The following is a 26,816-nucleotide window of genomic DNA, read 5'->3' on the forward strand; positions in this document are numbered from 1 at the left end:
TCTCGCTATGTTAAGACCAAGTAATCGGCTTCTACCCACCACCCCCATCCCCGCTAACACATGATCAGTAGTTCTGCCATCATGAAGATGACTGGTCAAAAGCTATTTGTTTTCTGTGGACCCACTCGCGGCTGTGCAGCACAGTCGTGAGGCATAGGGCTTCCTGTCGCGCGCGTGCAACCGTCCTGCTTCGTTCCTTGGGCTCTAGTGTCATTGCTGTAGATGTTGTTTCAGCACCAATGCAGTTGAAATCCCTGCAGTTCCAAGTTGTCCACTTTGTGTCAGAGTATTGACTGAACTGCTACAGGGATCTGCCAGGTGTCTGTGTGAATGTCACTAGAGGTAAACTAGAAGTGATCCAAAACTCGGCTGCCCATGTCCTAACTCGCACCAAGTCCCGCTCACCCATCATCCCTGTGCTCGCTGACCTACAGAGTCTTTCGATTTCAAAATTTTCATCCTTGTTTTCAAACCCCTCCATGGCTTCGCCCCTCCCTATCTCTGTAATCTCCTCCAGCTCCACAACCCCCCGAGATATCTGCGCTCCTCTAATTCTGCCACCTTGAGCATCCCTGATTATAATCACTCAACCATTGGTGGCCGTGCCTTCTGTAGCCTAGGCCCCAAGCTCTGGAACTCCCTGCCTAAATCTCTCCGCCTCTCTACCTCTCTTTGCTCTTTCAAGACACTCCTTAAAACATTACCTCTTTGACCAAGCTTTTGGTCACATGCGCTAATTTGTACTTATGCAGCTCGGTGTCAAATTTTCTACTCATAATCCTCCTGTGAAGCACCTTGGGACGTTGAAGGCACTATATAAATGCAAGTTGTTGTTGTTGTCATGGGAGTTCAGGCAGTGCTTCAACACATCCTTAAAGCTATTGCTCTCTCCATCCCTCAAAAGATGCTCCGGCTCGCTCTGCAGAGCACGCTTGAGAAGACTTGCTGTCATTCGTTGAACAACACCCAATAGAACTCTGCTCCAGCAGCATCGCCTCAATGCTGTTTGCTTCTTCCCGTTTCAGTTATAACATTTAAAAAAAATAATCATTCACAGGATGTGGGCGTCACTGGCAAGGCCAGCATTTATTGCCCATCCCTAATTGCCAAGACAACTGAGTGGTTTGCTAGGCCATTTCAGAGGTCAAAGGGAAGTTAAGATTCAACCACATTGCTGTGGGTCTGCAGTGACATATAGGCCAGACCAGGTAAGGACAGCAGATTTTCTTCCTTAAAGGACATTAGTGAACCAGATGGGTTTTTAAACAACAATCAGTATAGTTTCATAGTCACCATTACTGACATTAGCTTTTTAATTCCAGATTTATGTAATTAAGTGAATTTAAATTCCCCAGCTGCCATGGTGGGATTTGAACTCACGTCTCAAGATCATTAGTCTCCTGATTACTAGTCCAGTAACAATACCACTAGGCTACAGTACCTATAGTCATGACCTCGCAGTTGGTGATGCAGTTGCCGTTTGGTGGCTCTGAGATGGCACAGGTGAAACATGTTGGGACATGATATGACAGCATGTTGCGTGTCACAATGAGAGAGGAGAGTTCATAGGTTCAGTTTATAGTTTTCAGTTTGCCATCACTCTATACAGGGGATTGCATAGTGTGAAGGGATGGAAGTTAACTGCAAAATAAATTGTCCCTTCATTACTAATGGAAATGGTGGTGAATGTATCTTTAGGGGGCAGTGTTGCTTTGGTAAAATCTGCAACTCAATTTACCTAGTTTATACACAGAGCAGGGTATATCGTGATCAGCGATGGACCTTATGGTCACTTGAATGGCAAAACACTGTTACTAATTATTATCTTTTTCACCTTGCCTTAAACACTCACTCCCTCCATCACCGGTGCACCGTGGCTGCAGTGTGTACCATCTCTAAGATGCACTGCAGCAACTCGCCAAGGCTTCTTCGGCAGCACCTCCCAAACCCGCGACCTCTGCCGCCTAGAAGGAGAGGTGCAGCTGACCTCCATCACCTGCAGGTTCCCCTCCAGATCACACACCATCCTGACTTGGAAATATATCGACCACTCCTTCATCATCGCTGGGTCAAAATCCTGAACTCCCTCCCAAGCAGCACTGTGGGAGTTCCTTCACCACATGGACTGCAGTGGTTCAAAAAGGCGACTCACCACCACCTTCTTGAGGGCAATTAGGGATGGGCAATAAATGCTGGCCTTGCCAGTGACGCCCACATCCCGTGAATGAATACATTTCAAAAAATGCCCTGCTGGCTATGCTTCTCTACAGTGGGGGTGGTGATGGAGTGCGGGTTGTGGTGAGGGAAGAGACAATGGGCCCAATTTTGGCCATGACTTGCACCAATTTTTTTGGAGTAAGTTGGTTTTTCTGACGTAAACCCCATTTTCCCCAATAAACTTGCTCCAAAGTAACTTAGTTAGGTACGATTTTTTTTTAGTTCAGTTTTTTTTTCAAAGGGGGCGTTCCCAGACAATTACGCCAATTTTTGCCATTTATGCCACTTTGGCCAGCTAACACTTACACCAAATCGACTTAGGTCAGCGTATGTGGCCAGCTGTGAAAAACATTGCGGGCAGTTAAGAAATCGGCGCAGGTTAGTAAGTAAAGACCTGCACCCAAGCACCAAGCAGCAAACATTCCAAACAGAAGTTAAAATAACTAAATAAAAATAAAGAACTCAGGTAAACAACTGATTAACAGTTAAATATTTGAAGTAAATCCTACCTTGGGCCGGGGAAAGCAGCGAGCCGGCCTGTACGGGAGGCCATTCAGCGTGGGATAGGGGCGGCCGGCAAAGACTCATCGGTAGGCGGGGGGGTGGGGGGGGGAGGGGGGGGGAGGGAAAGGAAAGACAGGGCTCGGCAGCATCTCGGGTAGGGTTCTGGCAGCCTGGGCTGCACTCCGACATGGGCGACCATTCGGTCACGGCTAGGGGCGGCGAACATCGGGTCCTGCTGACAGCTTGCAGGACCCGCTGGGAGGGCGAGGAGCTTGCGTGCAGACTCCACTGCACATGCGACAGCTGCCGGCAGTATTTTCAGCTCCGCCCCCCCCCCTCCCCCCAACTCCACCATGGATGCCGCGCCTGGACCCGGGACACTCGGCAGAGGGGCCAGGATACTCAGAAGGTTTTTTGGCACCCTTTCCAACACACGAAGTCGGCGCATATTAAGTCAGTGCGCAAAAGAAATGGGTTGGCCAAAATTGGGCCCAATCTGAGGGAATGGTTAGATGCCGATAGGTAGGAAACAGGCTCGCGCAGTGCTCATTTCCAAATATACCGACAAAACAAGCTCAGTCAATGAGCACATTATCGATCTTACATCAATACCAAGTTAAATAATGTAATGGGTTAGCACGAGGAAACTTGCTAGACTTTCCACTTCATATCACCCATCTATGGCGCATCTATCGCCCAAAACGGACCTCTATCGCCCATTTTGAGCAAAAAGTGGAAACTAGGCCCAAAACATCACCGGAAAAACAGGTGCCTAAGCTTCCACTTTGATCGCCGAGATGATGGCCCAAATGATCGGCTACACAAGGTCCATCCCAAGTTTCGGCACCTAGCATGCACTTTGCTGGGCCGATGCAAGGCCCAAAAGAGTGCTGAAAAATAGTTGCTTTTTCAGGGCCTAAGAGAAGGAAATGGGCACTACGGACCCCATTTTGAACTTCGGAGGAAGGGTGGAGAATTAGTTGTGAGTCATTTAGAGAGTAAATTTGAAGAAAATTGTACTCAGCAATTTGGGACAGGGAATATAAATAGGTATTATCAACTTATTTATGCTAAATAGATCTCATATATTGGAATTATTTTATAAATAGCTTTTACATAGTGAAGTTATTTAATGATATTGTTGGGGCCTATCAAACTGACTGGTATACAGCTTAGAGAGTACAGAGAGTGCAGAGTACAGTGATTAGAGAGTAAAGAGTAGAGAGATTATTAAAATTAGTGAAAGTAATTATCGATAGTGATGGGGCCCATGCTTTCCCTGCCTTTAATTGTAACTGCTCACACACTGGTTACTGAAAGAATCAATCAAAGAGGTGGCACAATAATGCGTAGACGGAGACGAAGACAGAGGAGGAGACCGTACAGCCAACGAAGGTACTTGGAGAAGCAATCCTACCTGAACTTGTCTGAAAATGCTTGTCTTAGGAGGCTGCGATTCCGGAAGGAGGTCATCGATGAGATATGTCAACTCGTCAAGGATGATCTGCAGCCTTCCAGCACCATCAGAACCGCATTGTCCGTTGAGGTGAAGGTTACTGCTGCCCTAGCCTTTTACGCATCGGGATCTTTTCAGTCTTCAGCTGGCGACATCTGCCATATCTCTCAGCACGCTACACACTGCTGCATTCGACAGGTGACTGAAGCCCTTTACGCTCGCGGGATGGACTTCATAAGCTTCCCAATGACCAGGGAGGCACAGACCGAGAGGGCTTTGGGGTTCTCGATAATAGCAGACTTCCCCAAGGTGCAGGGAGCAATAGACTGCATGCACATTGTCCTGAAAGCACCCTTAAAAAACGCAGAGGTGTTTTGTAACAGAAAGGGGTTCCACTCACTAAATGTGCAGCTTGTTGTCGACCACAATCAAACAATTCTGACAGTAAATGCTACATTTCCATGATGCGCACATCTTACGTGAAAGTGATATCCCTGACCTATTTGCCAATCAGCCAGAAGGTCACGGTTGGATGCTGGGAGATAAAGGATATGGACTTGCCAGTTGGTTCATGACCCCTCTGCGTAATCCTGTCACTGAAGCACAGAGACGGTATAATGAAAGTCACATAGCGACTCGCAACATCATTGAAAAGACAATTGGAGTCCTAAAGAAGTGCTTCAGATGCCTGGATCATTCTGGAGGCAGCCTCCAGTACCACCCTGATCAGGTAGCAGAGTTTATTGTAGTGTGTTGCATGCTGCATAACCGAGCTGTAAAGAGAGGACAAATAATGCCAGATCATGCTGCAGGTCCACCTCCAGAAGGAGATGAGACAGAAGAGGCAGCCGACGAGGATGAAGAGGAGGAACAGGCGGGAGAGGACGCGGGCGAGGACATAGAGGAGCTTAATGACCATGGCGATCTAGCACCGGTATCACACACCTTTCCCAAAGACCAGTACCCAGCGGCAGTTACACGGCCGCTCAGCTTTTGCGCCAGCAGCTCATTAATGAACACTTCGCATGAACTATTGTTGTTGATTTTCAAACGTTCAATTACAGTTACGGTTAATCAAAAGTTTCATTTCCGTGGGGAAACAGAATAAACAAACAAATATGCATGAAAACTGTACGTTGTAAAACTTATGTAACTAAGAGAGAAGGTACAAAAGTTGTAGAAAAACGTTATTTTTATTAAGAAACAAATTTTTTTCCAGAACTAATGAACAACACCCTCCCTCCAACCCCCCACACCCTGCACTAACCCACCCTTCCCTCAAAATCCCCAAAATGTTAGAAGAAGAAGAAATTAAACATTTAAGTATTAATAACAAGTGGCCATTTCAGTGATGATAACAAATGACCATTTTAGTAAGAATGACAAGTGAACAGTTAAGTATTGATAACAAGTGCCCAATTTAGTAAGAATAACAAGAAAATAATAAAGTGATAATAACAAGTGAACATTTTGGAAACAAGTGAACTATTGAGAAGCACTCCCCCCTCCCTACCTGCGGCCACGTTTCCCTCCAGATCTTGTCCCACCCCATGTCCGTACCCCACCCGCCCGTTTTGGTCTACACAGACCGACACCAAGACGGTGTGCAGAGAGTGGGACGGCAAGACTTCCTGCCGAGGTGGAGGTAACGGAGCAGAAGCAGAAGCCTCAGGCTCTACTTCCGAGTCAGGAGGAGCTGTGTCCTCTGTACTCGCTTGTGTGCTTGGGGTCTCGCTGCGAGTGGACACGACACCTTGGGGTGCAGCACGTGTCCAGCCAGCAATGCATGCCGTAGGGCATTTGTTGCGGCTGTCTGCTCCCTGATCGCCTCCATCATCACCGAGCAGTCTGTGACTGCTCAGAAGACCAGCTGGAGAAGCGCGAGCAGAGCTCGCTCCAGGTTGTGGAGAACTGGCTCCAATTGTTTGAGAAACTCGCGAACCCCTGGATAAGGTCGCAACCGATCGCGGCTGTCTCCCTGCACAGGGAAAGTAAGCTCTCCGTCTGGTCCTCCGTGGCAGGTGAGTGTATATCACGCTGACCGGACCGCCGTGGGGTCGGCGTCTGCAATGTCACGCGCCTTGGCGTCACCACCTGCACACCGCTTGGTCCCGGTGCCTCATCTGTCTCAAAAGAGATGGCCGCAGGTTGTTCCCCCCCCCCGCCCGCCACAAAAAAAATCTCCTCCTCCTCCTCCTCCACCTCCTCCTCCTCCTCCTCCTCCTCCTCCTCCTCCACCTCCTCCACCTCCTCCTCCTCCTCCTCCTCCTCACGCACAGCCGCAGCAGGAGTCTGCACTGGTTCCTCCTCTGGCTCTTCCTCCTGGGAGTTTCCCGATTGGTCAGTGGACGTGTCTGCTGACTCCAGTAATACTTGTTGACCGTTGAAAGACAAATGGAAGTTATAAACAACGTTTTACAATTCAAATCAATTCATCTCAATTTTTCAAAAACTCAAAACATTACCATTAGCCCATATGCACAAGCGGTCACCAGGCCTAACATGACCTCATTTGAAGATCAATAGTACATCTCAATAGTATAACTCAATTATATATCAAATTAAAGTATCATTGCACAGGATTACCTGCATAATAAATATTTACTATTGATTCACACATTGCACAATGCACAGTTCTCATTACTCATGTGACTCTGGGGTGGGTTCGGCCACACCACGGGTTGTGACTGAAAGGCTTTCTGGCCCCACCAAGGCCACTGCAAGCTCCTCATAGATGGTGAGCGACTGCAGCATGGCACAGCCCCCGCCCATCCTGCGTTGCTCCCGCTGGTTGATGGATATCTTCTTCTGTAATAGATAAGGTAACATTGCACGGCATAAGCAGATGGATTTGGCAATAAACATTTAAGACTGACAGATTTATAAGTTCAATTACAAGTTTGCACTACATTGCATAGGAATAAGATATTTCATATTGTAACATTCAAATTTATGTTGCGGTGCATAAATTTAATCATAATTTAATCCTAATTTAGTTATTTAGTCATGCTTAAAGATTACGAGATAACATTGCAGATTCTAATTAGAATTTCCATTCAACATTAAATAATAAATATGGAAGATTTCAAATATAAACTTCAACTTACTCTTGCAGCCGCCAGTAGACTGTTCCATCATTTCCTGCACTGGTCCGGTGTCTGGGCTTCATTTGATGCTGATGTGACCACGTCGGCAATCTCTGCCCAAATCCTCCGATATACACGGGGTGGAGGATTCCCATGCCCACCCCGTGTCAGATCCTCCCACCTCGCGCTAACACTGTTCACTAGGGCCTCATTGGCCTCCTCGCTGAAGGGCTTGGCCCTTCGCCTTTCTACTGATCCCTCCATTCTTTAAATTGATATGAATTAAGGCTTTGTCAAATACCTGCTTCCTTTCTCCTCTTGCTCTCTCTCTCTCTCCCAGACCCACACAGAGCTTCTGAGCATGTGTGAAGACCCCTGACCTCTCAAAACGCGGGAAAGAGCATTAACCTGAAAAAAAAATCAACCTGTACATGTGCAGTAATGCATTGCTAGGGAAGCTTTGTTTTTCATTTACTTCCGTTTTCTTTGGGCGATCGTGAGATCGCCGAGAAATGACATCGCCCATTTGACATCGCTGGGCTAAGGCCGAGTGGAAAATCGCAAAAAAAAAATGGGCCTTGAGTTGGCGATCAGCACGGGCGATAGGTCCCGAATTGCTGGAACAAGGCCCATTTTTTTCGGCCTTAGCCACCAAGTGGAAAGTCTAGCCCTTGAGGATTAGAATAATAGAAACATAGAAAATAGGTGCAGGAGTAGGCTTTCCGGCCTTTCGAGCCTGCACCGCTATTCAATATGATCATGGCTGATCATGCAACTTCAGTACCCCTTTCCTGCTTTCTCTCCATGCCCCTTGATCCCTTTAGCTGTAAGGGCCACATCTAACTCCCCTTTGGATATATCTAACAAACTGGCCTCAACAACTTTCTGTGGTAGAGAATTCCACAGGTTTTCTGAGTGAAGAAGTTTCTCCTCATCTCTGTCCGAAATGGCTTACCCCGTATCCTTAGATTGTGACCCCGGGTTCTGGACTTCCCCAACATCGGGAACATTCTTCCTGCATCTAACCTGTCCAATCTCATCAGAATTTTATATGTTTCTATGAGATCCCCTCTCATTCTTCTAAATTCCAGTGAATATAAGCCTAGTCGATCCAGTCTTTCTTCATATGTCAGTCCTGCCATCCCGGGAATCAATCTGGTGAACCTACGTTGCACTCCCTCAATAGCAAGAATGTCCTTCCTCAGATTAGGAGACCAAAACTGTACACAATATTCAAGGTGTGGCCTCACCAAGGCCCTGTACAACTGCAGTACGACCTCCCTGCTCCTATACTCAAATCCTCTCGCTATGAAGGCCAACATGCCATTTGCCTTCTTCACCGCCTGCTGTACCTGCATGCCAACTTTCAATGACTGATGTACCATGACACCCAGGTCTCGTTGCCTGCTATGGTTCCAGGGATGAGGGACTTCAGTTACGTGGATAGACTGGATAAGCTGGGGTTGTTCTCCTTAGAGCAGAGAAGGTTGAGAGGAGATTTGATAGAGGTATTCAAATTTGTGGGGGGTCTAGACAGAGTAGATAGAGAGAAACTGTTCCCATTGGCGGAAGGGTGGAGAACCAGAGGACATAGATTTAAGGTGATTGGCAGAAGAACCAAAGGCGACATGAGGAAAAACCTTTTTATGCAGCGAGTGGTTAGGATCTGGAATGCACTGCCTGAAAGGGTGGTGGAGGCAGATTCAATTGTGGCTTTCAAAAAGGAATTAGAGAAGTACCAGAAGGAAAAAAATTGTCAGGGATATGGCAAAAGGACGGCAAGTGGGACCAGCTGAAGTGCTCACGCAGTGAGCCGACACGGGCTTTATTGGCTGAAACATAGAATCATAGAAATTTACAGCACGGAAGGAGGACATTCGATCCATTGTGTCCGCGCCTGTCAACAAAGAGCTACCCAACCTGACCTCTTCACGCTCGCAGCATTGAGATTTGAAGAGCTCAATGCCCTCCCGGATGCACTTCCTCCACCTAGGGCCGTCTTCGGCCAGGGACTCCCAGGTGTCAGTGGTGGTGTCACACTTCATCAGGGAGGCTTTGAGGGTGTCCTTGTAACGTTTCCGCTGCCCACCTTTGGCTTGTTTGCCATGAAGGAGCTCCATGTGAAGCAATTGCTTTGGGAGTCTCGTGTCTGACATGCGAACCATGTGGCCTGCCCAGCAAATCTGTTCGAGTGAGGTGAGTGCTTCAATGCTGGGGATGTTAGCCTGGGCAAGGACACTGATGTTGGTGCGCTTGTCCTCCCAGGGGATTTGCAGGATCTTGCGGAGACATCATTGGTGATATATCTCCAGCGACGCGAAGTGCCTTCTGTGCATCTGCCATGCCTCTGATCCATACAGCAGGGCGGGTATTACTACAGCCCTGTAGATCATGAGCTTGGTGGTAGATTTCAGGGCCTGGTCTTCGAACACTCTTTTCTTCAGGTGGCCGAAGGCTGTGCTGGCGCACTGGAGGCGATGTCTGCCTTTGTTGACAAGAGGCTCCCGAGGTATGGGAAGTGGTCCACTTTGTCGAAGGCCGCGCCGTGAATCTTGATGACTGGGGGGCAGTGCTGTGCGGCGAGAGCAGGCTGGTGGAGGACCTTTGTCTTACGGATGTTAAGCGTAAGACCCATGTTTTCATATGCCTCGGTGAATACATCGACTATATCCTGGAGTTTAGCCTCAGAATGTGCGCAGACACAGGTGTTGTCCATGTACTGCAGTTCAACGACAGAGGTTGGGGTGGTCTTGGACCTGGCCTGGAGGTGTCGTAGGTTAAACAGCTTCCCACTGGTTCTGTAGTTTAGTTCCACTACAGCGGGGAGCTTGTTGACAGTGAGGCGGTGCATGGCAACGAGGAAGATTGAGAAGAGGGTTGGAGCGATGACGCAGCCCTGTTTGACCCCGGTCCGGATGTGTAATTGGTCTGCAATGGATCCGCTTGTCCGCTTGCTTCCACGCAAAAAAGAGATAAGTTCACAGATGTTTCAATGAAGGGCCTAATATTACAGATCCCGAACTACATCTTGAAGGGTGGAAGATGCCTGTGCATGTCATCCCAAAGCACTTTACAGTCAATTAAGTGCTTTTGGAGTGTAGTCACTGTTGTAATGTAGGAAACGCAGCAGCCAATTTGTGCACAGCAAGCTCCCACAAACAGCAATGCGATAACGACCATTAATCTGTGTTAGTGATGTTGATTGAAGGATAAATATTGTCCAGGACATCGGGGATAACTCCCCCGCTCTTCTTCGCAATAGTGCCGTGGGATCTTTTACATCCATCCGAGAGAGCACACGAGTCCTCGGTTTAATGTCTCATCTGAAAGACGGCACCTCTGACAGTGCAGCGCTCCCTCAACACTGCACTGGGAGTGTCAGCCTAGATTTTTGTGCTCAAGTCTCTGAACCCACAATCTTCTGACTCAGAGTTGAGGGTGCTACCCACTGAGCCACAACTGACACAAGAAGGGCCAAAATTGAACCACCATTTTCGTTTTTGAGTCAACTGGCAGGAGCGTGACATGTTTACATAGGTAATTTCCATTCTAAATGTTGACATAGGAGTTTATCATGAGAAAACGTTGATCCAAAAGAGTAACTACAGAAAGCAAGGTTTTGCAGATGTAATTTTTGTTTTTGCTTACAGCTCATATGGAATCTCTGGTTTCACCGATTGGTTCTCTCCTGCAGCTCAGCGATGGACAACTCGATAACTCTGTGGCAATTCCTGCGGCAGCTCTTGGACGAGAACAAGAACGACCTCATTTGCTGGACATCCAAGGACGGGGAGTTCAAGCTACGCAACGCGGAGGAGGTGGCGAGACTGTGGGGCATGCGCAAGAACAAAACCAACATGAACTACGACAAGCTGAGTCGGGCGCTTAGGTACTACTACGACAAGGTGAGAGCAATCAGCATGTAGAGTTGGTTTAAATCCAGACACGGGCCACAGCAGACAATCATAGAATCAGCGAACGGTATAGCGCAGATTCAGTACATTCATTTAGTGCAGGTTTTTCTCTATGGTGATCTGGGCGTCACTGGCAAGGCCAGCATTTATTGCACATAAAGAAAGACTTGCATTTTTGTAGCGCCCTTCATGACCAGCGGACATCTCAAAGCGCTTTTGAGAAAGTGGTGGTGAGCCTCCTACTCAAACTGCCGCAGTCCGTGTGGTGAAGGTACTCCCACAGTGCTGTTAGGGAGGGAGTTCCAGGATTTTGACCCAGCGACGATGATGGAACAGCCGATGAATTTTCCAAGTCAGGATGGTGTGTAACTTGGAGGGGAACGTGGAGGTGAAGGTGTTTCCATGCGCCTGCTGCCCTTGTCCTTCTAGGTGGTAGAGGTCGCGGGTTTGGGAGGTGCTGCCGAAGAAGCCTTGGCGAGTTGCTGCAGTGCATCTTGTAGATGGTACACACTGCAGCCATGGTGCACCGGTGATGGAGGGAGTGAATGTTTAAGGTGGTGGATGGGGTGCCGATCAAGCGGGCTGCTTTGTCCTGGATGGTGTCGAGCTTCTTAAGTGTTGTTGGAGCTGCACTCATCCAGGTAAGTGGAGAGTATTCCATCACACTCCTGACTTCATCATGTGAGCTACCTAGTTTAATCTCCTTTTTAAAATAAATCATGAACTCTGCTTCAATAATGATTTGTTCCAGAGAATTCCACATTCTCGACATACTCTGCGAAAATAATTATTTTCTGTCCCTTTAATTATTATCTTGAATCAGCGGATTCTTGTTATCATCTTACCAACCAGTGGGGACAGTCTATTTCTGGTGCACGGTCAGCTGTGGCACAGTGGACAGCACTCTCGCCTTGGAGACATGGTTGTGGGCTCTAGTCCCACTCCAGAGACTTGTAGAATAGTACAACACAGAAGACTTGAGCACAAAATCTAGGCTGACACACACTTCTTCTTCAGTCCCCCGGAGTCGAGGATGATTTGCTTCCACACTAAAAATGAGTTCTCAGATGACTAATGAGTTCAATGCGGGATCTACAGTCTCTGTCACAGGTGGGGCAGACGCTGGTTGAAGGAACGGGTGGGTGGAGTGCTTGATTTGTCGTGCGCTCCTTCCGCTGTTTGCGCTTGGCTTCCGCTTGCTCCCGGCGGAGAGACTCGAGATATTCGGCGCCTTCCCGGATGCTTCTTCTCCACTTTGGGCGGTCTTGGGCCAGGGATTCCCAGGTGTCGATGGGGATGTTGCACTTTTTCCAAGGAGGCTTTGAGGGTGTCCTTGAAGCGTTTCCTCTGCCCACCTGGGGCTCGCTTGCTGTGTCAGAGCTCTGAGTAGAGCGCTTGCTTTGGGAGTCTTGTGTCAGGCATGCGGACGACGTGGCCATCGGAGCTGATCGAGCGTGGTCAATGCATCGGTGCTGGGGATGTTGACTTGAGTGAGAACACTGACGTTGGTGCGCCTATCCTGCCAATGGATTTGCAGGATTTTGCGGAGGCAGCACTGATGGTAACTTCTCCAGTGCTTTGAGATGCCTGCTATACATAGTCCATGTCTCCGAAGCATATAGGAGGGCAGGTATCACTACTGCTCTGTAGACCATGAGCTTGGTGCCGGGTTTAAGGTCCTGGTCTTCAAACACTCTCTTCCTCAGGCGACCGAAGGCTGCACTGACACACTGAAGGTGGTGTTGGGCTTCGTCATCGATATCTGCCCTTGTTGACAGTAGGCTCCTGAGGTATGGAAAATGGTCCACGTTGTCCGAGGCCTCGTCGTGGATTTTGATAATTGGGAGGCAATACTGTGTGGCTGACATACTAGTGGGCAGTACTGAGGGAGTGCTGCGCTGTCAGAGGTGCCTTCTTTCAATAACAACTTGTATTTTTATAGCGCCTTTAACATAGTAAAATATCCCAAGGCACTTCGCAGGAGTGTTATAAGACAAAACAAATAAATTTGACACCGGGCCACCTAAGGAGAAATTACGGCAGGTGTGGCCAAAGAGGTAGGTTTTAAGGAGCATCTTAAAGGAGGAAAGAGAGGTAGAGAGGCGGAGAGGTTTAGGGAGGGAGTTCCAGAGCTTGGGGCTGAGGCAGCTGAAGGCACGGCCACCGATGGTTGAGCGATTATAATCAGGGATGCTCAAGAGGGCAGAATTAGAGGAGCGCAGACATCTCGGGGGGTTGTGGGGCTGAAGGAGATTACAGAGATAGGGAGGGGCGAGGCCATGGAGGAATTTGAAGATAAGGATGAGAATTTTGAAATTGAGGCGTCGCTTAACCGGAAGCCAATATAGGTCAGCGATGGGTGAACGGGACTTGTTGCGAGTTTCAGGTGAGAAGTTAAACTATCTCCTATCTCAGGCAACAAGGTGAGCACAATCTGTAGAATTAGCTTCACTTAAAACCAGACATGCCCCATGGCACACAATCATCGAATCACTGAACATTACAGCACAGATTCAGTACTTCATTTTTTACAGGTTTTTCTGCATGGGGATATGGGTGTCGCTGGCAAGGCCAGCATTTATTGGCCATCCCCACTTGGCCTTGGGAAGGAGGTGGTGAGCCTCCTTTTTGAACCGCTGCAGTCCGTGTGGTGAAGGTACTCACACAGTTCTGTTAGGGAGGGAGTTCCAGGATTTTGACCCAGGGCATATTTGATTCCATCTCACTATTTCGAAGAAGAGCAGGCGAGTTATCCCTGGTGTCCTGGCCAATATTTATCCCTCAATCAACATAAGTAAAACAGATTATCTGGTCATTATCACATTGCTGTTTGTGAGAGCTTGCTGTGTGCATATTGGCTGCTGCGTTTCCTACATTACAACAGTGACCACACCTCAAAAGTAGATTTGGGATGTCCTGAAGTCAGGAAAGGAGTTATAGAAATGCAAGTCGTTCTTTTCTCACATAACCTTTCATAAACTTGAAAATGGCTCTCCGATCACTGCTTTACCAGATAACAGCTCTCGTCACTGTGGATAATGTAACTCCAAGCTAAAAACAGCGACTTCTATTGAAATATTACATTTAAAAACATTTTTAAATGGCTGTTTAAATAGCTTTTGATGGACAGTCCTGCCTCTCAAAGCAGCCAGCATCGGCCTCACCTTGCGCTCGATTTTAGAAGTCTCCTGTTGCTGCCTGCTCAAGTTCGCTTCTCGGCTGATGAATGGACAGCAATCTACAGAAGAACATGACATAAAAAGAAAGACTTGGATTTATACAGCGCCTTTCACGACCATCAGTCATCTCAAAGCGCTTTACAGCCAATGAAGTACTTTTGGAGTGTAGTCACTGTTGTAATGTGGGAAACGCGGCAGCCAATTTGCGCACAGCAAGCTCCCACAAACAGCAGTGTGATAATGACCAGATAATCTGTTCTTTTTTGTTATGTTGATTGAGGGATAAATATTGGCCAGATCACTGGGAATAACTCCCCTGCTCTTCTTCGAAATAGTGCCATGGGATCTTTTTACGTTACACCTGAGATGGCAGACAGGGCCTCGGTTTAACATCTGATCCGAAAAATGGCACCTCCGACAGTGCAGCGCTCCCTCAGCACCGCACTGGGAGTGTCAGCCTAGATTTATGTGCTCAAGTCCCTGGAGTGGGACTTAAACCCACAACTTTCTGACTCAGAGGCGAGGGTACTGCCCACTGAGCTGTGGTTGACTCAGATAAGGATATAAGAAATAGCAGCAGCCTTGCAGGTTATCCCATAACCAACTCTTTTGTTTTCCAGAACATCATCAAGAAGGTGAACGGGCAGAAGTTTGTATACAAGTTTGTGTCCTTGCCGGATAGTCTGGGGATGGAGTCGGACAAGTACGATGCGGCCGAGAGTGAGTGGGCCGTCAGCAGGCCAAAGGAAGAAGGCCTTGCTTTGCAAAGGCAGCTGAAGCCCACCACGAGGATCTCGTCCCGGAACGAGTACATGCGCTCCGGGCTTTACTCCACCTTTACCATCCAGTCGCTGCAGAGCACCAACCACCGATCCAGGGAGGCCAGCACGGAGACGGCCGAACTCGAGGGGAAGGCCCAGGAGCTCGAGAGGCCTCCCGAGGAGTCCGAGGCAAAGGGCCGAGACGAGGAGCTGCCGCGGCAGCAGGTTGGCAGTGACCCTCCGACGGATACGTCTGGGGAGACGCTCCACCAGGGGGACTTCAAGGTGAAGATGGAGGCGATTGAAGAGTTGGAATGTGTGATCCTTGAGGCCACACCTGCCGATGATGATATACCTCAGGCGCCAAGTCCCAATCAGGAACGGTTAGAAACCAACGGCAACCTTCAGCCACCCAAACCCAAGAAGCCGAAGGATCTGGAGCTTCCAGCCACACTACTCATTGCCCGGAATAGTCCTCCTCCGGATAGAAGCAACCCTGGAGTTCTGAACACGGTGATCTTCCCTACCTCCAGTGCGGTCACCCCTACACTGATTACCCAGCATGTTCAGGTATGCTGTTCTACTGCCTTCATTTAACACCATTCACACAGAGTAGGGATGTGATTCATCCCATCTTAACTCACCCACCCTGCAAGGAAAAAAGTTACAGGCTACCCGCCCCCCCACCACACCCGCAACCTTATCACACCATCTCACTGGATTCTGAGTGAACCTAAAAGATGCTTTTTAATTGTGTTGACTGTGGCTCAGAGGGCAGCACTCTCACCTCTGAGTCAGAAGGTCCTACTCCAGACACCTGAGCACAAAATCTAGGCCGGCACTCCAGTGCCGTACTGACGGAGTGCCGGGTTTCGGATGAGACATTAAACCGAGGCTCTAACTGGCCTCTCAGATGGACATAAAATTCAAAGGCACTATTTCAAAGAGCAACGGAGTTAACCCCGGTGTCCTGTGCAATATTTAATCCTAAACCAACATCACTACAAACACACTTGTTATCTGCTCATTATTGGGTATGGTAACATACTGGTTATGTTACTGGTTGAGTAATCTAGAGGCCTGGACTAATGATTTGGAGACATGAGTTCAAATACCACCACGGCAGCTGGGGAATTTAAATTAAATTAAAAATAAATCTGGAATAATAAACTAGTATCAGTAATGGTGACCGTGAAACTACTGGATTGCCATAAAAACCCCATCTGGTTCACTAATGTCCTTTAGGGAAGGAAATCTGCTGTCCTTACCCGGTCTGGCCAAAAGTGACTCCAGACCCACAGCAATGTGGTTGATTCTTAACTGCCCCCTGAGGTGGCTTAGCAAGCGACTCAGTTGTATTCAAGAAGATGGCTCACCACCTTCTCAAGGACAATTAGGATCATCCACATCCTGTAAATGAATTGAAAACAAATCATATTGCTGTTTGTGGGAGCTTGCCGTGTGAAAATTCGCTGCCGTGTTTCCTACATTACAACAGTGGTTGCACTTTAAAAAGTATCCCAAATTCTTTTAACCTAGACCTTGCCTGAATTTTGGCTAAAACCTGTACCAATTTACCATAGCTCCATAATACCAGGGATACTTCATTTTTAAAGGGGTGCAGGACAAAGAGGCATACATAAATCTTTGAAGTGGCGGGAAAAGTTGATAAAGTTGGTTAAAAAACAGCCTACAGGATTCTTGGCTTTATAGATAGAGGCAGAGAGGACAACAGCAAGGAAATGATGGTAAACCTTTATAAATCAATTGTTACCTCAGCTGGAGTATTGTGTCCAATTCTGGGCACCACACCTTCAGAAGGATGTCAAGGACCTTGGAGAGGGTGCAGAGGAGATTTACTAGAATGGTACTAGAATTGAGGGGCTTCAGTTATGCGGAGAGACTAGAAAAGCTGAGATTACTCTCCTTTGAGCAGAGAAGGTTAAGGGGGGATTTAATGGTGTTCAAACTTATGAAGGATTTCGAGAGAGTAAATAGGAGAAATTGTTTCCAGTGGCAGAAGGGTCGGTAACCGAAGGACACAGATTTAAGATAATTGACAAAAGAATCAGAGGTGCGCAGCGAGTTGCTATGATCGGGAACGCACTGCCTGAAAGGGCGGTGGAAGCAGATTCAATAGTAACTTTCAGAAGGGAATTGGATAAATACTTGAAGGGGAGAACATTGCAGGGCTGTGGGGAAAGAGCAGGGGGAGTGGGACTAATTGGATAGTTCTTTCCAAGAGGCAGGGTGGGCTGAATGGCCTCCTTCTGCGCATCATTCTATGAAATTGTTTCTGGTGAAAATCATTATAGTGCCCTTTGATAAATGCAGCAGATCTCTGCAGTGATTATCTTCCCCACAAGGTGGCGGTAAAGCTATTTTAATGGAAAGTTCACACAAATGCTCAAACTGTTTGTTAAAGATCTGGGTGGACGGATCAGGAAAAGCCGATTTCCTCCCAAATTTCAGAAGAAGGAAAGAAAAAAATTCTTGAAATTTCCCTTTGTTTCCTTACCAAAAAAATCCGATCGGGAGATGCATGTGCGTCATATCTGTAACATTAGTACATAAACTGCTCACGTGGTGCTGATTCCACAGCTATGATGTGTGCGCACTCTGAGCCTAATTCTTGTCAGGACATTTGTTTTTTGTTCCTAAGGAGAGCTTGATCTTCTTTAGCTGTTGTCGTGAGTCTTTCGTTACAAGTTAGGTATACCAACCTCAGGGCCTCCCAAAATGCTTCACAACCAATTAAATACTTTTGAAGCGTAGTCACTGTAGGAAACGCGGTGGCCAATTTGCGCACAGCAAGCTCCTTCTCAAGGGCAATTAGGGACGGGCAATAAATAACTTGATTATGCCCAGATAATCTGTTTTAATGATGTTGATTGAGAGATAAATATTGACCCAGGACAGCAGGGATAACACCTCTGCTCAACTTCATTGGATGTGGGCATCACTGGCAAGGCTAGCATTTATTGCCCATCCCAAGTTGCTTTTGAGCCACCTTCTTGAACCACTGAAGGTGCTCCCACAGTAACTTTGTTGTAGCCCTTTGGTACAACTGAGTAGCTTGCGTGGCTATTTAATAGTCAACCACATTGGATGGAAGATTTCCTTCCCTAAAGGACATCAGTGGGCTTTTACAATAATCCAGTAGTTTCATAGTCACCATTACTGACACTAGCTTTTTAATTCCAAATTTATTTAATTAACTGAATTTAAATTCCCCAGCTGCCGTGGTGGGATTTGAACTCACGTTTCTGGAGTGTTAGTCCAGGCCTTTAGATTACTAGTCTAGTAACATCACCACTATGCTGTGCTCGTCTTCAAAATAGTGCAATTAAATCTTTTACATCCACCTGAGTGGACAGATAGGGCCTCGGTTTAACAGCTCATCCGAAAGACTGTGCCTCTGACAATGCAGCACTCCCTCAGCACTGCACTGGAATGTCAGTCTGGATTTTGTGGTTCAAGTTGCTGGAGTGAGAACTGACGTTATAACCTTCTTACTCAAAGACGAGAGTGCTACTCACTAAGCCATGGCTCAGATATGGAGCAAGGACTTCAATGGACCGATACAGTCACCATACTGATAGCCCTCTGACGATTGATGTCATCAAACAAATGCTAACTCAGGTTACATAGCAAGACATTGTTCTTTAAAAGCAAGATCACAGTTATCCTCCAGGGCATAACTTTAAGATGATTAATGGATTTGACAGGGTAGATAGGGAGAAACTATTTCCTTTGGTGGGAGGAGTCCAGAACAAGATGGCGTAACCTTAAAATTAGAACGAGGCTGTTCAGGGGTGATGTCAGGAAGCACTTCTGTACACAAAGGATAGTGGAAATCTGGAACTCTCTTCCCCCAAAAACTGTAGAGGCTGGGGGTCAATTGAAAATTTCAAAACTGAGATTGATAGATTTTTGTTAGGCAAGGGTGTTAAGTGTTACAGAACCAAGGCGGTAGATGGAATTAAGATAAAGATGAGCCGTGATCTAATTGAATGGCGGAACAGGCTTGAGGAGCTGAATGACCGATTCCTGTTCCAATGTTTCAACAATTTTTATTATCCCACCATCATAGTGACAAATAGGTGGATTGAGCCACAGCGGTAAACACAGGGGTCCTGCAATTGCATAGGATGGCTGGTTGATGAAAGGGAACTATTACACCGATGTAGCAGAGGCTTTCTTTGGAGCCTGGAGTTAAGGGCCCGTAATTTGCGGCCCCTGTGGGCACGTACGAGGTACACACACGCCCATAAAGGTCGCGCAAGTTACGGGTTTTCGTGTGCGAAGCGCATGTGCGAAAAGTCGGAACTTACGATCTGTCAAGAATCTTCTTGACAGATTGCACGCATCGCCGGGAACGGGGCCTCCGCGGGCGGAGAGTTGGGCCCCTTTCTGCCCAACATCTGCCCAGCGAATGCCCGTGAAATTCTTACGCCAGGCATAAGGCCTGCTTTTACCAGCGTAAGAATTTTAAAAAACATTAAAATATTTTTTTTTCAATAATTTATACCTTAAAAATCCTGTGCAATAAGGTAAGTTCATTTTTAGCCCCTTTAAAACATGTACATTTATTTTTCAAAAATTTAATTTTGATTTTGAATATTTAATTCAATGGCATCTTAATTAAATTTTAATATGTGATGGTTATTTATTTATTTCATGTGTAGATGTATTTTTTGGATATTCACATTCATGCATATGGGATGTCTGTACAAACCCCCATAAGCAAGAATGGGAATCCCCTTATTAGCATTGGTTGGGTCAGCCCACGTAATCCCAGGAGCGCTCGCGATCCACCTGCTCCCCTGAGATACGCGGCCTCTATCCGCTGGTACCCGGAGAGGCCCAGGACCATGAGTCTCCGTACCTCCCGGACTTACTGTGGCCATGCCTTCTGTTGTCTAGGCCCCAAGCTCTGGAACTCCCTGCCTAAACCTCTCCGCCTCTCTCCCTCCCTTTCCTCCTTTAAGACACTCCTTAAAACATACCTCTTTGACCAAGCTTTTGGTCATCTGCCCTACTTTCTCCTTATGCAACTTGGTGTCAGTTTATTTTGTCTCATAACACTTTGGTGAAGTGCCTTGGGACGTTTCACCACATTAAAGGCGCTATAGAAATATAAGTTGTTGTGTTGTTGTTGCTGCATTTGGCCGAATGTGCACCTGAGCTGGGGGCGCATGATTCCTTCACTGGTGCCAAAACAAAGATGGCTGCTTTTAATTTTGCCCTGCTTCCCTCTTCTCTTTCTGTTACAGACTCCAATTATGCTGACACCAAACACTTTACCTTCCACCATTCACTTCTGGAGCACACTGAGCCCGATAGCACCAATGAGCCCCGCCAAGCTCTCATTTCAGGTAAGATTCAGCTCCAAACTCTCTATACAGGATAATATTTACACAGGACTCTGGGGCAACTCCACCGCAAGATTGGCGGAACTGCGGAGAGACGGTGCAGAAACGGCTGTCAAAGTTACGACTGGGGCGATCGGGAGCAGCCCTGTACAAATCCTACCCGCAAGACTTTGAACTCTTGCACCGATCTTTCGCATCAACATCTTTCGCGGAGGGTGTGGAGGAGGGGAGTAATCTACATCTTTACAGGTTTAGTAATGTACTGCGCTGCTGATACCCAGTCAGCTCCAGCCATATTCTACCTGTCCACTTCAGGTTGTCCAGGGTCAAGCACCGTGGGGCCTGAATCTGGCACCATGGGGTCGAACATTCGTCCCATCTGGAGTTGGCGCTGCCACAGTGCCCGCGGGCATGTACTGCCACGGCATACAACAGGGAGAGTGTGCCCCCCGCCACATTTCTCACCCAACGCCGCTGTGTGGCATGTGTGTATCTCAGTGTCAGAGCCTGTACAGGTAGACTTAGGACTCCCTCACACACTGAGCTCTCGATCTCTGCCATCTCATCACGGGAGGGCGGCAGGTTCATGCAAAGGCACTTTAACCACCAGCAATAAAGGAAAATCAACGGGCAAGTCTCTCCGAGCTAGTTTTGTGCATTAGCCGTGGCTCAGTGGGTCGCACCCTCTGAGTCAGAAGGTTGTGGGTTCAAATCCCACTCCAGAGACTTGAGCACATAAATCTAGGCTGCTCCGCCATTCAATAAGATCATGGCTGATCTTCTACCTCAACTTCACTTTCCTGCTTTATCCCCATATCCCTTAATATCCGAAAATCTATTGCTCTCCGTCTTGAATATACTCAACGCCTGAGCTTCCACAGCCCTCTGAATTCCAAAGATTCACCACCCTCTGAGAGAAGAAATTTCTCCTCATCTCGGTCCCAAATTGCTGACCAAGATACAGACCAGCCATGATCTCATTGAATGGCGGAACAGGCTTGAGGGGCTGATTGGCCGACTCCTGCTCCTATGGGCTGGAATTTGATCAAAAATCACCACCACCCGGATTGCCACCGAAGAAACCCGCTGCGATTATTTAATTAAGATCGGCGGAAAATTATTCAACAAAAAATCTGTCCGGTGGGAAAAATTGGTGTTCCACGTGGATTTTTGGTGGAAAACACGATCCTGGTCAAATTCAGTCATATCTTAGTAAAATTTAGTCTGAGGTTGCAAGTTGGGCCTAGGGAGGGGGAGGAGAACACAAAAAATATTTTTCAAAAAATAAACAATCGGAAAACATTCAGAGGAGCCTTTTCCACTGAATCGCTGCAAAAGAATTAAAAAAAAAACTTTAACTTACCTTTTTGTGCAGATTTCATACCTGCCGCCGATCGGAGGGTTGTTCCGGCTGGTAGCTCCTGGGCGTTTTTTCTCTCCTCTACTACGGGTCACCGCTACCACCAAAACTCAGGCGGAAGTGGTTTTTCCGGTGTTGCACGCCGGTGGTCCTCTCCCCAGCGGTATTTCAAAACCGCCGGCGGAACACTTTGATCAAACTCGCACCGGGTGATTTACCATCGAAATATATGAAGACCGTCAAAAAAACACGGCGGAAATGCTGATCAAATTCAGCCCATAATTCCTGAAGTAAACATAATTAATGCATTCTTCTCTTTCAGTTTCCTTCAGCCGGGAATACTCAGATCCATATTCCCGTCGCCAGTATGGATGGACTATCAACGCCAGTCCTTTCATCGCCAGCTCTTCAGAAACCTTGAACGAGCTCAGCTCGAAGAGAAAGCCAACAGAAGCTATACAGCTGTCAACGACGGGCAGGTTGGATGTATTCTAAATGAAATCGGTCTCCAGGGCGAACGATGAGTTGTCAGAATGGGTCGAATAGACTCGAACTTCCAGACGGAGTCCCCTCTCAGCACAAACCTCTTCGCGCAGGACCGACTGATGGAGGGAGGTTACCCATCCCATCATCAAGTGATGTTGCCGAAGCTTATGGGGAGGGGGGGGGAGGGGGTGGGGGGGTGGCGGGGGTGCAGTTGGGTGGACGTTGTATGACCTCTGTCGTGTGTCGCTGTATTGCAGCACTGCCAGACTGTGTACAGTGTACGCGTGACCCTTCATCTTCAGCTAGCGTGTGTATCGCAGTACCAGATCCTGTGCGCACTCTATAAACTGGGTAACTGTACACCACCATTGCATTGGAACTTGTACTTTGAGGTTATTGTTCACGGGATGTGGGTGTTGCTGGCAAGACCAGTATTTATTGCCCATCCCTAGCTGCCCTTGAGAAGGTGGTGGTGAGCCACCTTCTTGAACCGCTGCAGTCCGTGTGGTGAAGGTACTCCCACAGTGCTGTTAGGGAGGGAATTCCAGGATTTTGACCCAGCGACGATGAAGGAACGGCGATACATTTCCAAGTCGGGATGGTGTGTGACTTGAGTGGGAACGTGGAGATAATGGTGTTCCCATGAGCCTGCTGCCCTGGTCCTTCTAGGTGGTAGAGGTCCCGGGTTTGGGAGGTGCTGCCGAACACTCTGAGGTGAAGTGCTGAAGGAGAGTTTGAATCCAAGCTCCCAGCAGCTGTGATATTTACTGCGAGTACACAAAGACCACATAGCTCCCATCTCATATGTGCGATTATGCACATAGACACAGAATTTGTGCATGTGTGTGGATAGAGGTGTCTCTGAGAGTTTCTGTGCATTAGTTACAGGGCACGTATGTACATGCTCCAAAAAAATATCCATTCCAAACAATTCTGCACCGCTCGGGGGGAGACAGTCACGAGAGAGCACGCATTTTAGATGATCAGAAATAGGATTAAAGAGGACATAAAAAAAAAAGAGACATTTCTTTACCTAGAGAGTGGCTGGAATGTGGAATTAGCTGTCAGACTGTTGTTAACGCAGGGTCAGAATTCTTCAAAAGGGAATTGGAAAGCTGCTTGTAAAAGATAAAAGTTAAAAGACATGACAGCAAGCAGAGGAGTGGGGCGAGACTAGTTGGAGAAACAACACAGGTGCAGATTTAATGGACTGAGTGGCCTGTTCCAGTGCGGTAACACTCCGTGCTTCTAAGTCAGAGTACTTTAGTTTTCTGATGCCATTTGGCTACATACAGGATGTATGAATGACATTGTTAAGCAATGTGTGCGGAAAACATTTCTATTTATATAGCGGAGGTTCACCAACAGTAGCTGGTACCAGTGACATGCTTCACCACAGGTTTGGCAGTGATGGTGTCTGTGGTTTTGTAATCGCAGACAGCGACATAAGAACATACTGAACAGTCAAGGATGGAAAAAGCCATTCAGTCCCGTCAAAGTCTATCCCTCCCGTAATCCCAACAAAGCCTCCAGTAGTCCAAATTACCCGGCCTAGTACACAGCTACAGATCGAATGTCTTTGATTCCACTATTTAACTTGGCCGATGATTCCAAATAATGACTCATTTGTAAATTTATTATTCATTCATTTAAATGTCTGCCCTTTCATACTATTGGCCATTAACTTTGACTATTATTCAGGGTTCACCTTTTAAAAAAAATGTATTTATTCGTTCACGGGATGTGGGAGTCGCTGGCAAGGCCGGCATTTATTGCCCTTGAGAAGGTGGTGGTGAGCCACCTTCTTGAACCGCTGCAGTCCACATGGTGAAGTTACTCCTACAGTGCTGACTTTGTCACAACTGAGTGGCTAGCCAGGCCACCTCAGAGGGCAGTTAAGAGTCAACCATGTTGTTTTGGATCTGGAGTCACCTATAGGCCAGGCCGGGTAAGGACAGCAGATTTCCTTCCCTAAAGGACATTAGTGAACCAGATGGGTTTTTACAACAATCCAGTCGTTTCATGGTTACCATTACTGATACTAGTTTTTTTATTCCAGATCTATTTGATTAACATAGTGGGATTTGAACTCATGTCTGTGGATCATTAGTCCATGTCTCTGGATTACTAGTCCAGTAACATAACCATTATGCTATTGTATCCCTACCCTTCTGCTATTTGGAAGGACAAACCCAAAGCCTCCCTGATAAAGTGCAACATCGTCGCTGAGAGCATGCAGAAAGCAAGCGTAGACAGCGAAAGGAGCGTGCAGCAAACCAGATTCCCCACCCACCCTTTCCTTCAGCGACTGTCTGTCCCACCTGTGACAGAGACTGTAATTCCTGCATTGGACTGTACAGTCACCTGAGAAGTCACTTGTAGAGTGGAAGCAAGTCTTCCTCGATTTCGAAGGACTGCCTATGATGAAGATGATCTCCGTTATTTAATACTTTATATAAGTTCGCATGGGACACCCATTTAACCTTTTTCCAATCTAGACTTGGAGGGCCGATTTTAAACCCGACAGTGAAAATCACCTGTGGGACTAACCCATTCTGATCCTGTTCTCAACCCGCTCTCTTCCCGCTCTCGTCTAAGCAGGTAAGATGGACAACTGCCCAAAATCAGCGGGGTCCTTCTTAAAATATGCAGGTCAGGCTCTGGTGACATCATTGGGGCCTGACCTGCCATTTTAACCTGAGGTCTAAGTCAGAAGGCGGGAAGAACCCCACTCAGGCCAGCCCAGCCAGGAACAGCAGCCAGAGCCGGAAAAGGCCCAGCGGGGTAAGATTTGAAAGAAATTTTATTTTGTTTCCTTGTGAGCCATGACAGCAGGACACGGGAGCATAGGCTCAAACTGGTGAAAGGCAGACATTTGTTGGGAAGGTTGTCTTGATGCAATAGTCTTCGATACTCAGAATAGGCTTTTGCTCGGGTGGTAGAGACAAAAACGTTGCAACTGCGGAGGTGTAGCAAAAGCCCGGAGTAGCACTCCTGCTCGAGGCGTTCAAAATCATGAGGGGTCTGGACAGAGTAGATAGAGAGAACCTGTTCCCATTGGCAGAAGGGTCGAGAACCAGAGGACACAGATTTAAGGTGATTGGCAGAAGAAAAGCAGAAGACATGAGGAAAAGCTTTTTTACGCAGCGGGTGGTCAGGCACTGCCTAAAAGGGTGGCAGATTCAATAGTGGCATTCAAAAGGGAATTGGATAAATACATTGCAGGGCTACGGGGAAAGGGCGGGGGAGGGGGACTAGCTGTACTGCTGCTGCAGAGAGCATGGGCTCGAAGGGCCGAATGGCCTCCCTCTGTGCTGTAATCCTTTTATGATTCTATGGCCCCCACAAACAGGATTTCAACTGTACCCCTTTCTAAGGGCCCCTTCCGCTGTGCTGCCGGTAAAACTGGTCGGAGGCGTGCACGCCGCAACCTGTGCTCAGTTTCGACCGAAAATGGCAGTCGGGGGGTCCCTCGTATGCCATAAGACCCTGTGTTACATATTAAAAGGACCCACTGCCTGAAACAGGCAAGTGTGATGACCCCCAACAGCAGATCCTTTAAAGATGGCGGCAGTCGGAGCGACAGCGCTCACGGGACGATGAGACTGTGGGCCCCATTTTGAGGCCGTTTTGGCCAAGTTAAAATTAGCCCCAATTGATGCTTCTGGAATGCAATGGAAAACGAGCCACCAACACCCCATAAACAGCAACAAGATAAATGACAAATTAGCCTGATTTCTGGTGGTATTTTTGAGGAGTGGGGGGCGGTATGGAGGGGTGGGCAGGTGGTGGTTGTGAGAAAGGGACATTGCCTGGACACAGGAGAGCTCCTTGCTCTTCAAGTCAGGCAGTGTTGTCTTTAATATCCACCTGAACATGAAGAGGGACCTTCATTTAATACCTCCAAGAATGCAGTGGTGCAGTGCAGTATCACTCTAACCGACACACTCGAGTCTTGGTGGGGAGCCCGGACTCTACCAGCAGAACGCAACTGAGCCAAGCTCATCTGCTAATCTTCACTACGTTGCAGGCCTGCTCGGCAAGGCTGCAGAGTGGCTGGTGTGGGAGATGGTTGGGCCGAATGGCCTCTTCCTATGCAGTATATCCTGTGTAAACATACAGGGGTGTCCTTTTTGAGGGACTGAGGTGCATTGTTAAAGAAGAATCAAAGGAACTGGCCTCCTCGTCTAACCATGCTATGCCTGACTTGGGAGTGAGCGATGCTGACATTGCGGGGGAGGTGGGGGTGTCCGTCCCCCGCATTGATGGCTCTGATTGTGATGAGATCAGCCATGGCATCTTTGAATGCTGGAACAGGCTCGAGGGGCTGAATGGCCTACTCCTGTTCCTGTGTTCTTGTAATAATTCATACACTCACCAAAAAAATCAAATGAACTGTAGAATGATATACTTTACTGCATTGTTTCTTAAATATACTGACATATTTCGTGATGTTGTTCTCCTCTACTGCTATGTAA

The 26,816-nt window shown here is 47.6% G+C and overlaps 1 protein-coding gene across 2 annotated transcripts in view; it reads left to right on the forward strand.

The window, feature by feature from the left end:
- The window catches only part of LOC139276926 (ETS domain-containing protein Elk-1-like), an 81,911-nt gene extending 59,398 nt beyond the window's left edge, over positions 1 to 22,513 (forward strand). Inside the window, exons 2-5 of one of the 2 annotated variants that reach the window (XM_070894923.1) lie at positions 10,914 to 11,168; positions 14,977 to 15,687; positions 20,394 to 20,495; positions 22,175 to 22,513. In XM_070894923.1, the coding sequence (XP_070751024.1) occupies positions 10,965 to 11,168; positions 14,977 to 15,687; positions 20,394 to 20,495; positions 22,175 to 22,273 (1,116 nt within the window). In that variant the 5' untranslated portion in view covers positions 10,914 to 10,964 and the 3' untranslated portion in view covers positions 22,274 to 22,513. The remainder of the gene's footprint in view (positions 1 to 10,913; positions 11,169 to 14,976; positions 15,688 to 20,393; positions 20,496 to 22,174) is intronic. The other variant, XM_070894924.1, reaches the window with a different exon arrangement.
- Positions 22,514 to 26,816: the final 4,303 nt, after the last annotated feature.

Source organism: Pristiophorus japonicus, chromosome 12, assembly GCF_044704955.1.
Source record: "Pristiophorus japonicus isolate sPriJap1 chromosome 12, sPriJap1.hap1, whole genome shotgun sequence".
Taxonomy (NCBI): domain Eukaryota; kingdom Metazoa; phylum Chordata; class Chondrichthyes; family Pristiophoridae; genus Pristiophorus; species Pristiophorus japonicus.